General features: G+C 50.2%; 1 protein-coding gene across 1 annotated transcript in view; it reads right to left on the reverse strand.

Annotated features, from left to right (window-relative positions):
- The window catches only part of LOC133416407 (neuronal tyrosine-phosphorylated phosphoinositide-3-kinase adapter 1), a 27,246-nt gene continuing 15,265 nt past the window's right edge, over positions 1-11,981 (reverse strand). Inside the window, exons 3-7 of the mRNA XM_061703262.1 lie at positions 7,289-7,656; positions 5,427-7,214; positions 3,827-4,069; positions 2,896-3,002; positions 1-2,087 (exon numbers count right to left, since the gene is read on the reverse strand). Of these exons, the coding sequence (XP_061559246.1) occupies positions 1,650-2,087; positions 2,896-3,002; positions 3,827-4,069; positions 5,427-7,214; positions 7,289-7,656 (2,944 nt within the window). The 3' untranslated portion in view covers positions 1-1,649. The remainder of the gene's footprint in view (positions 2,088-2,895; positions 3,003-3,826; positions 4,070-5,426; positions 7,215-7,288; positions 7,657-11,981) is intronic.

Genomic DNA, 11,981 nt, shown 5'->3' on the forward strand with positions numbered 1-11,981 from the left:
AGTAACTTGATTTACAAATATTATGCAAACACATAAGAGTAGGTAGCTTTTACACCTCGGCGATCACTTGCATCCACGACGACAATCTACCGATACCAAGACGTATCGTACTCATTGACAATTTTCAAGAAACACTTGAAGGACTTGGCAAAGGAGTCCTACCTGTACTCACCACACAGCATGTGGGACTCATGTTGCTCTTTTATGACTGCTGCCTTCATTTAATTCCTCTCTGTGCATTGGAGGGGGGGGAAGAAAAAAAAAAAAAAAAAAAAAGAAATCTATGCGTCAAGTAGTCAGGAGGAAATTTGGCAATTCGGATCTCGGGCTTTCCTATCGAACCGTCGTCCTCAGCAGTGAGAATAATGGCAGAATCGTTGGCAATTAGAACCGGAGGGATAGTTTAGTACGTAGAAATGAACCGGGCAAGACATTTCCCTTGTTCGATTCGCGTCCCCGTTTGACCTGGTGACGGACAGATTGACAGATGAGCTCGGGCGGGATCTGCGGCGAGAGTAGGGAGCAGGTGGAGGAGAACCTGGAGAGACGAGGAATGAAGGTCAGCTGCGGCAAGATTGAGCGAGTGTGCGAATGAAAGGCGGGCTGGCGGAAGGTGAGCTTCCAAGGAGCGCGAGTGGAGATGGCGCAGGAGCTCAAGGAGTGCGGATCACGGGCTCCGTTTTCGCAGACAGCGCATCCTGCGAACGCTGGAAGATTCTGATCTTTGTGCAAGCCAAAGGCTCGCCGCATGTTTGCCAATCTGGCGCCAAGATGAGCATTCCGCCGCGGCAGATGGACTGCCCTGAGAGTGACAATTTGGTGGCAGAAAGTGCATCTTAACTTGCACCTGCTCAGACCACATCTAAATCCTGGCCTAGGGTAGACCGCCGGTCTAACGGCAATTCGGTGAATTTGATCGGACCGCAGGCGGGCAAATACCGAGGTCCGTGGACATTTTTAGGTCGCCGGCAGTTATCGGCAGCTCGCTTTCTATTTCAAATGGGTACCCGCTCACATTGTCCGTGGCACACTGGCCAGAGGCGCGTACGTCGCGTTACGCATCGTCCTCTTCCGCGCAGGAACGTCGCATGAAGTCAGCTGTAAACACACCCACGGCGGCGCACCCCGCCCGCTCTCGGATCCGCCGTCAGTGAAATGACCGACAGCGGTATAACCCGCCTCGAGCGGGTCGGAAAATGAGGGCCCCGACTGTCGAGAGCAATTTGAAGTGTGAAAGACGGACGAGGACGAGAGTAAGTGGAGGAAAGTGTGAGTGGGTATATCGGTGGAGGGACACGCCAAACGGTAGGGAGGCGACGAGGAAGACCAAAGAGGAGATTTTCGGGCGTGGCGAGGAAGACTTGCAAATATCCGGAGACGTAGCAGACGACGCGGACGACAGGCAAAGATAGGAGAGGAGGATTCGCAGAAGGGGAAGGAGAAGAAGATCGGAACGCCTGCTTATCTTTCATTTCCATTTCGAAACAAGCAGCTCCACCTCGGCATCACCGCTGCTCTCACCTTTGACCTCTATCCGACACCGCCCCGCGGAAGTGGTGCGACCGCAACCGCCGGCGTCAGACAAAAGGCTGACTCCCGTCTCAGTGATACGAGCCCCCTCGCTCATGCGTGTCCTCGCCGGCCTCCTGTCAGATCGCCGTGTCCCACACGACGGCCTGCGGCCTTTGGCAAGGCGGCGTGCCCGTCTTGCGCGGTTCGGGTGTCCGTCTCCAGCTAGGGAGGATGGGCATGCTGTCCTGCTTGCAGAGGCTTTTATCGGGGCGCCTGTGGGCCTTGATCTCCTTGCAGAGGCAGCGTTTGCGCTCGATGACTTCCAGCAACTTGCCGTCTCTCTGGGTCTGCATCGCGGACGAGGCGGCGCCGGAGCCCGCGGCGGGCTGACCCTGCGCCAGCCGAGCGAGCTGCTGGAACTGCAGCTGCAGGTGGTGCTGTTGCTGAAGCTGCTGGAGCTGCTGCTTCAACTGCAACTGCAACTGCTGCTGGTGGAGCTGCAGATGCTGCTGCTGCCGAGACACGCCGGGACTGCCGGGACCGCAGGACGCTCGAGGCTGCGCCGGACCCTGCGGCTAACGACACAATCAGAAGAAAAGAAGTCAGTCGACGTAGTTTTTAAGCATCGAATAGGGACGGACGTTCCCGCTTTTTCCTGAGGGTCACATACAGACAAACAGAAGGAAGAGCTGGGCAACTTCACCCCGTGTTGATGAGACGCGCCAAATCAAATGTTACACACATTCAAAAGAAATCGTCTGTTCCGGAGTGCCGCTTTTATCAAAAGTCGGAGAACAGTGCAAGCTGTTACAGTTGCAGAAGGGTAACAATATATTTTCTTCTGCGGCACTTCCTGTAACGGCCAGGAGTCCCAATACTTTTGTCCTTGCAGCGTGGCAAGCATCCCTTGAGAACATCCTTAAAAAGACTCCGACCGATTGGAAGCTGGCACAGCTGCGGTTCCTACCAAGAACCACCAGGATGTAGCAGCACTTCATCTGCTCGTGCCGAGGGCGAGCCAAGCAGACGCATGCAGACCGTCTCCGCAGCACTGCCCGAGTGCGTCAGCACTTGCTATGCGGCCGGAATCCGGCTAAATGTGCCGCAAGAAAACTGCAGCTCAGCGCATCGAAACAGCGTGTTGTGTCCACCGCGAGTTTCACACATTTGCGTCATCGCATACCTGCTCTTATTGTTTTGTGCCAGGCCAGAACATTATTCTGCTCAGTGGGCATATGTGAGAGCTAAAAATAGACCTGCAGGAGCACTGTCTCCAAAAGGAGGGGAGCCAATAATGAGGACGATATTAATGTGCACTCTGAAATGAGCCCTGAATGAAGTTCATCGAGTCCAGAGTTATAAAGCCGGCCCGCGCATATTCACCTGATTGAGGGCCTCTCGTGCTGGTAGACTGCTCTGGCGCTGGACGTCTCCTCCGCCCACCTGTCTCGCCCCAGCAGCGGAGGAGGAACGGCCCAGCCGCCCCACTTCTGCAAAGACAGCCACGTTACACGCCGCACCTGCTCATGAATCGCTCCTGTTTGTTTGCGTGAACGCGTAAAGTTGTGAATGTTTGGCTCCACTCGTGCGGGCTGTGCAGCATTGTGTTCCCCTCGTATACACTGTGCAGTATGCATCGACGAGAAGAAGGCACGGTTGCGACGTACAAACCCACCCTAACCCTAAACTACAGCGGAACCAATATTTTAGTGTCGGGCCAAAAATCTACGCCTATAAAGTTGCACAACGCTGGAGTTCAAACTGCTTTCTCAACTGTGTTTTTTGTTGTTGTTGTTGTTTCTTTTTTTTTTTTTTTTTTTTTTTTTTTAAATCAGCAGCCTCAACAAGGGTTATCTCCAGTATTATGTACATCCGGTGACTCACAGTGGAAGCCGTATGAAAGTGTTTGACATTAGAGGTTCCACTCGTATTTGGTTTTTTTTCCCTCTTTAGTGTAAAAGCAGGAAAATCCGAGCGGTATGCGAACGTAGGATTGTGAATGGAAACTTTCCCAGTTCCGCGTCAATGAAAGCGTTGCTCTGATTCTCAAGGTAAGCAACATGTCAGTTTGGGGGGGGGGGGGGGGGGAAGCTTTCCTTAAAGATTCCGTGAATTTGGCATTCGCACACTCAAGAGGCTTCAGAGCTGTTCAGACTTTTATGACAGATCAAAGGTTCGCTGCTTGTTCAATTCTCCACGAAGTTACGGCGGTGTCACGTTTCACGTGGGGGCAAATAAAAGCAGAGGAAACAAACAAATCTTCCGTCATTCATGATTAGGTTCCTCCATCTGACGGTTGGAAAACATGACCCACCTCCGTTGCGACAGGCGGGAAACGTCTGGCAGGGAAGCGGCATCCCGATTCTGGGCAGGGCTCTGAATCCCGGGCCGCTGTCCGCACCCACCAGCGACTCACAGTGGCCGAGGGTCCGGCTCGCGCCGCCGCTGTAGTGCACCGGGATGCTCGACGGGCCCCCTCGAAGTCCCGTTCCCAACTCTTCCTTATCCATCCTCAATAAGGCATCGGCACTGCCGTTCCACGTTCGGCCTTCTTCTTCTGACACGGGGAGAGAAAGGGAATATTTAAACAGCGTTTGACTGTTACTCGGCCTGTCGTTCGATACCGCATCTGGCGTGCGGTAGTACCTCGACTTAGCGTATATCAAATAAAGTTCCCATATTAAAGTCCATTTAAATGCCGTCAAACGTCCCAAAAACACACACACGAGGTTTTTGCTACGTGTCGGAAAGAAGACTGGAAACGTAGTCCGGTCACAATTCCAAGTTTCCCTGTTGAAAATGTAATAGTAGTGTAACTATTTCAATGAATTTCTCAAAGTAATCAAACAAATGAGATTGGATTCAACTTTGATGACTTTTCTTAAATTTGAAATGAATGCATCGACAGGAACCTCGGATGTTTCCTCTGAAAAAGTGGATTAAAACCACAGATCATTATTTTGCAATTCGCCACACATTTGTTCTTGACACTAATTCAAAAAAAACATGATCTACATCATATAAAAAAATCATCATATAAAAAAAACCTGTTGCATTATTTGTGTAAAGCATGTGGAAAACCACCGTACCATAGCACGTTGACCTAATTGCAAACGTGCACAATTTAGACAATATCGCTTCATATGACAACCCAGGTAAGTGAATGTTCCATAAAAAAGATAAGATAAGTGAATGTTCCATAAAAAAAAGTAAAAATGATAAAGTTGTCCAAAAGTCAAATGTTCTTTTATGTGTTCAACCTTGTGTTTAACCTTTTCAGAATCTTGGACAAACTAATAGATTGCACCACAAGCTAGCGCGTCGAAGTCATATTTGGAAAAATATATCATGTTTGAGACGACGGCAGAATGGCACACGGCCAGAGAGAGCCAATCACAAGCGTCGCTTTGAGAAGGAGGAAGACATATGCAAAAAATCGGAGCTTTTGCGGCTATTTTTCAAATGTATCTAAAATTGCAATCGTGGAAATTTCCAACAGCAACTGTTGTGTGTTAATTACACCTTCTCCCCCCCCCCCACACTATTGTAATGGCTGACAATTACATAAATGTCGCTTTTAAGTGGTGCGGCTAGTGAGTGTGACATCGGGAGCTCCCGTCAAGTTGTTCTGCCACACGCTCGGTTTGCATTTGTGCGTTTGATTGTTTGTCCGGCTCAATAAAGCGCGAGGCCGAAAGTGCGCTGCCGAGCGTGGCCCTCCTCGCCGGGGCATTGCCGTACCTTAATTGCTCCATTTTACTTTCGCTTCACTCGACACGCTGGTTGTCCGAAGCTCGCTTATAACGCTTATTTTGTCTCGCGACGCAAAGCAACAGAACCACAAAGCGGCGGCTTGTAACTTAAACAGATCCTAAGTTAAGCGCTTGTAATTAACGGTACCTCCTCTGACTTACTTTCGGTTTCTCTGCTCCCATGGCTGAAGGACAATTTCCTCTGCAGGGGCCAAGAGAAGCCTTCGTCGGCTGCAAAGCTAGAGCTGCTGTCCCATGGCACGAAGCCAGCTTTGGACTGGAGCGACGAAAAGCCTTCGCCGCTCTTGGATCCAACCTCGCCGACACCGGTGAGGCTGGAGGGCTGTTGCGAGGACGGCGTCTGGGAGCTTCCTCTCAAGCTCTCGTAAGCCGGCGGTCTGCGGAAGCCTCCGGAGGGGTAAGTCCACAGCAGCGGGCTGTCAGAGGACGGCGGCCTGTAAGCTGGCAGGCCGTGGGGCGTGTGAGAGCGCAAATGAGGACGAGAATGAGGGCGATGGGATGAAGACAGAGGCGTCGGCGTGGAGCTGGTGCTGCCTTGAGATGTTTGACTGTTTGTGGCAGGAAGAAGATCCAGTTGCAAAGAGTGCGGACCGCTATCCCGGTCCCGGTCCCGGTCTCTGTCCTTGTCTCTACCCCTATCCCTATCCCTATCCCTGTCCCTGTCCCTGTCCCGATCCCTGTCTCGATCTCGGTCCCTATCCCTATCCCTATCCCTGTCCCTGTCCCTATCCCTGTCCCTGTCCCGATCCCTATCCTTATCCTTCTCTCCTTTGTCCGTCTTCAAGAGGAAGCTAACAGACTTCCCTTCCTTGCCCGTACCCGAAGTCTGGGTCTGCACGGTGGTCTGGGTGGAAGTCTGAGAGCTGCTCTTGAGCGGAACGGGAGAGTCACCCCTCTCCGGCTTGCGATAGTGATGGTAGTGGGAGGGCCGATGGTGAGGGTGGTGGTGGTGGTGGTGGTGGGAGAAAGGTGAGGTCGATTTCGAGGACGGCGGCAGCGGCGTCGAGTGACTCCTGGCTCTGAGTCCGGGAGCGGGCCCCGACTGGGAATCTCTGCTGTGTTTCTCTTGCGGCGTTACACTTCCTCCCGACGGCTCTTTGGAGCCTGATGACGGAACGTTGGAGCAAGATGAGGAGGAGGAGGTTCCGGCTTGAGTGGTCACGCTGGGCGTTTGAGTCCCCATTTTGGAGGAGGCCGAACCCTTGCTCTGCACCCCCACGCCGCTGGAGGCCGCTGCAGGTTGAGGGAAAGCCAGCAGCGGGGGCCGGTGCTGGAGGAGATTTGGGAAAGGCGCGGGGATCTTTGTGTTGGAGTCTGGTTCACATTTACTCCCTTGCAGCAGGTAGGGAGTAGGCGCTCGTGGAGTGTGAGGGCTGGCGGATAGGACCTGGGGGACGGGGGTGGAGGATGCGGAGGAAGGGAGTGGGGACGAATGAGAGATGGAGACGGTAGCTTTGGGTTTAGAGTAGGAGGGAGAGGAAGAGGAGGGTCGCGGCAGTGACGAGGAGCCGCCGGAGGGCGAGGGGGTGACGTGGTAATGTTTCGAACTTTTCATCTTCTCGTGTTTGGTCGGCAGGTGTCTCTGAGATTCTCGGTTCTCTTGCAGCGGGTATTTCATTTCTTCGTAGATGGCCTCACTCTGGTCCGAGTCCGAATCGGGCGTGGTGGCTACGGGAGTGACGGGATGAGGGGTCGCGGTCTGGCTCTCTCTGGTAAACACTTGACCCACCATCTCGATGTAGACCGGCTCATCATCCCCGTCTCCGGTCTGGACTTGCGAGTCGGCTCCCTGGAAAGGGAGGGATGCGGCAGAATGAGGCACACGTGGAGGAAGTGGGTCAAAGGAGAGCTGGGTGCTGGGACTTCTCTTGGGTTTTAAAGGAGGCAGCTTTTTTGAGCCGAGGTCTCCCGAGTCGGACTTCTTCATGGCTGCAGGGAAACACAACATGTTGAGAAAAGATCACGCTCAGAGAATAGCATGCACTAGGAAGCCCGCTTCTAACCATTCTTCTTGTCGGAGTGCTTGGCCTGCGAGTGGGAGGGCGGCGGAGGCGGCGGCGTCTCCGGAGGTCCTCTGCCGTCGGCAGAGGAGGAGCTGAGGCGAGTGCTCGGGTGGCGCTTGGGTTTGACCGGCGGGCATCGGCCGCCGTGTTGGGATTGGCTGTCGGAGTAATCTCCGTTCTCGAGACTCGCGTCCCCGGCACCGACCGCGTGGCAGGACTGCGAGCGCGGCGCCATGGCTGAGGCACACGAGTGAGGGGAAAGGTCCTGGGAGGCCGGCATGGTCATGAAGCCCATGCGGAAGTGGCGACGGAACGAGGCCAAGTCTCTGACTTTGCCGACGGTCGCCGAGGGGTCATTTTGAGAGGAGCTGCGGTTTAGACAGAAGGGGGGGAAAGCGTGAGAGAATCATAGAAACGTTCATTTACTCCACTTTATTTGATGGACTCCCCCTCTTTGTGCTCCTCAAACGACAGCTTTGCCTGCAGGGCTTTGCAGTCCAAAAAGGAACACCCTAGAGTCACCTCCATCTTTCGCACGTCTTTTTCCATCTCCTCCTCTCCACATTTACTCCGCTCTCAAATGCACTTCATTAGGAAATCAATTCCCCTGTCAAAACAGAGTACTCTTAGTGAATACCGGACCGGTGGAATTCACGCGCTCTTTCTACTCTCAACCCACATCTGTTTTCTGCTCGCAGCTGTTGCTATGGAAACCATTGTTGCGCGTTTGATGGTTTCTCTCTGAAATCGTGGAATCATTACTGCCACAAGCTCCCAAAACAATAAATAAAAGTGAGGGAGATCAGACAAAGTGTGCAATGGCTGCTGTGTTTTGGGTTTTGGACTGACAGCGCTCTCTCGCTTGAACATCAACTTGCACTGTGAATTAGGCCGAGACTACTGCATGCTGTTTTATTCAGTTATGCAAATACATAAAGTGTATGGCTGCGAAGCCTCCAAACTCACCTGAATCCTTCAGCAGAGCTGGAACATGTTTACATTAAGGACTGAAACCTTAGCCCAAGAATCATGAAAAGAATCCGCTCTTTAATCCAGCATGTTACAATTTGCGTCGATCGCATTTCAGCGACGGCAAAGGAGGAACATGTCCACCTCCTGCCGTCGCCGCGTGGCTACAGCGCTGCATGTTTCCCCGGATTCGTGCGCACTTCCACATGCTTGTGGCTCCTTAGATCGGACGCAGATACCACACGGACACATTTTCACCAGAACGGCGGCTGATCCATTCCTTCAGGCACCGTCAAGTACAGCTTTTTTATTTTTTATTTATTTATTTTTTAAACCAGAAGTTTCATTTTGGAACCAAAACTCTCGTTTTTTTCTAGCATTTCATTCTGCACTACTCTAGGCTAATTTACTATATAGTAACAAGAATTCATTACATATATATATATATACATATATATATATATATATATATATATATAAAAAGAAAATCTCCCCCTTCCTCCCAATGAACAGAAAACATACCTGTTAGGGAAATTGAAGACTCCAAATAGTGTCACGAGTTGTGCCCTGCAATTGGCCGGTGACCAGTGGAGGGTGTGCCTCGCCTCTCGCCCAAAGTCAAACGGGATTGGCTCCAGTTAGCCGCGACCGTAACGAGGACAAGCGGACCACAAAATCGATGGGAGGATGAGAATTTTTGGTATTTAATACACGGGACGAGGTTTTCGAAATGGGTTAGGGTGAGTCCATAATAAGCCTTAGAAAGATATTTACCTCTGCCGCTAGATCGTGAGGTAAAGCTTGTTCATTCAGAACACATTTATCACTCAGGAGCTATTTAACAAGCAAGAAATAGCTCACATGATCTCACCGGTGGGCAAATTATATGACGTGTGCTCTTTTTATCACAAAGAGCTCTTCATCCGTAGCCATGAATCATAAACATTTAATGGGCAAATGCTCCATCTGAAGTCTAAATGAATATTTCCCCATAAACGTCCCATTAGACTCAGTGTGCAAATAAAACGCTGAAATGAAATACGGTGGTGTTGTAACCTTTGACCCCAAGCATGTGCGCAGTCAAAACATTATGAGGTCACCAGCCGCTTTATTGAAGCTGTTCGTTAGGACTGCGCTGACGGAGATGTTGCTGGGGAAACATGGCGCCCCTCGCAGCCGGCGGCCTATTTCTCAGCCGCCTTTCCGGGCCACTGTTCACGAGCGCGTGTGCGTTCAAACGAACGTTCTCTTGGAGAGGAGGCGTCAGAGCCATCCGTCGACGTCTTTGCGGAAACTTTTGGGTTAAGGTCGGTCGCCGACATTGAGTGCGCGAGTGTCCTCAGTGCGACAGACCTCGCCGACACGTCTGACACAACACGTGACGCGTTCGTTGACGGTCAGAAGTTATGGCTCGTCTCGAGCGCGGCTGTCCACTTGAGATTTATCTTCTGTCGCCGGGACTGAAACTGCATCACGCTTCTGCTCGAAGTCATATGACGTCTATTTCTTCTTAATGTCGGTGACAACGTCGTTAGTCGTGATTATTGCCAGCACAGCAGCAGCAGCATTTCAGCTGCATTTCACACACACACACACACAAAATAATATCCTGGATTAGTAGGTTAAATTAAATTGGGCTTATTGCTTTTTGACTGCCCCACGTAGATGAATGAAGGCACAGTGACGCCGGCTCGCGATCGGTACTTGTGGAACTTAGCTCGGAAGGTGAAGTAACCGTCCAACGTAAGGTAGAGAGGATTGTCATATTATCGCTGAGTCAAGAACTCAATAAGATAGCAAAGGGGAAAGCAATCATACGCGATAGTAGTAAGTTTGCGTACGACTATTTGCTAAAGCTAGAGTTGACGTTACACATTGCATGTTGCGCAACAAATTCTGCCTCGGGAGTAAAAAAAAATCAATAAATAAATAAAAAAAATCGGAAGGAACTAACACATTTCCATTATACTGCGCAGTATTGATGGAGACTGACGGACACCGGGAATTGTATTTTATACATTGGCTTCCCTTTACAGCGCATGCGTCAATTTATTTGAGGAAGAATGGCGACACTTTGTCCTTGGCTGACATCCTTGAACATGTTTCCGTGGCCCTTTTTCATTTTCTTTATTTCTTATGTTCAAATTCCCTTGAAGATGTTCAATGTACGATCAACGAATTCGTCCGCCCGTCGCGTAGCTGCTTTTTCGACGCAGGGTCATGAGCGAGATTACATAATAAGGCTTTTATGACGTTCGGTAACGACACTCACTCGAGTGTGAGATAAATACTTCTTGGATGTTATGCAATCATTCTAATTCAACATATTACATATGTACACACACATACATACTATATACCCTATTGTATTATTATCATCCATTTGCTCTCCTTGTTCGAATACGACGATTATCACATTTCATTATTTTAAGCGCCATTGAGTTTTGATGTCTAATACAAGTAACATGCATATCAACTGATTCTTAATGCATTATTATACCCCCTATTTACAATATATCAATATGTAATTATACCTTATAGCACTGCCAATATTATACTTTCCACATTGCACTAATTACACAAATATGACCGAAGCATAATTAGCTCATAACACTTTTCATATATTAAGATGCAACATTTTCCTCTTTTGTTTGTTCTTGTTTAGATTGAAATTGATTTGAAGTCGTCCTCAATGCTGCGCTTTGGTTTTGTTTGTACTTTGTTGATTACACTCAATTATTATTTGTCCGTCTGTATCTAAATGCGGTTTCGGACAAATCGCCACTCAGTCACGAGGGCTAAATAGAGAAAAAAATAAAAAGACTCATTGACTTTATGATTTGTCCAAATGGATTTGACGGTTTTGTGAGGATCTACTGCATTGTCCTCAAATCTCAGCAAATCAAGCCTGCTCTCTCAAGAGTGAAAATAAACACTGCCGTCGTCTGTCTGCCACAGGAGAACAAAAAAAAAAAAAAAAAAAAAAAAACATAAACGTTGTTCTAGCTCACCCATTTTCAATTCTTTATCTTCACAGCCGTCTCCGCCTCCTAAATGGGATTCCTCTCCCGAGGCGTTCCAGATCTCAAACCGTCTCCCTTCGCCCTCTTCATATCGCCTCTTTTGTCCAATGTTTCGCTCCCCCCCCGCGCGACTTCATCCCTGACCCGGTCCTGTTCGGACTCATCGGCGGTCGTGACCTCTCCTCGCCGCGCGTGGCTCCGCTTTCGTCTCGCGTCGACGACGCCGGTCGACCGGCTGAATTATGGTTCCGGCGCGCCGCACAAAGTCTCCCGCAGTGAACAGAAAACCCTTGCAAGCAACGTGATCTTCTGCGGTTCTGGGTTCGAATCTCGGCTGCGTGACCTTTGCATGTTCTGTGCGCGTTCCCGTGGGTTTTCCCCAGGTGCTCCGGCTTGATAACTGAAAACTTAAATTGTCTATATGTGCCCAAAGTCAGCTCGGGTGGGCACCAGCCTAATGAGGCAAGCGCTGTAGAAAATGAATAGATATATTTTTTTTTTTTTTTTTTTTTTATCACCATCTTGTTTGACTTTTTGTTGTCCAAAGAGGAGTTGGGGAAAAACACCCTAAATCCCGTGAGGGTCACGGGTGAGCTTCCGCCGGCCAATCACAGGCCACATGTAGGCGGAGAACCCACAGAAAACCCACGCAAGCACGGGAAGAACATTCAAAGTCCACACAGGAAGGCCGGAGCTGTGAT

The sequence above is a fragment of the Phycodurus eques genome, chromosome 17 (assembly GCF_024500275.1).
Source record: "Phycodurus eques isolate BA_2022a chromosome 17, UOR_Pequ_1.1, whole genome shotgun sequence".
NCBI lineage: Eukaryota > Metazoa > Chordata > Actinopteri > Syngnathiformes > Syngnathidae > Phycodurus > Phycodurus eques.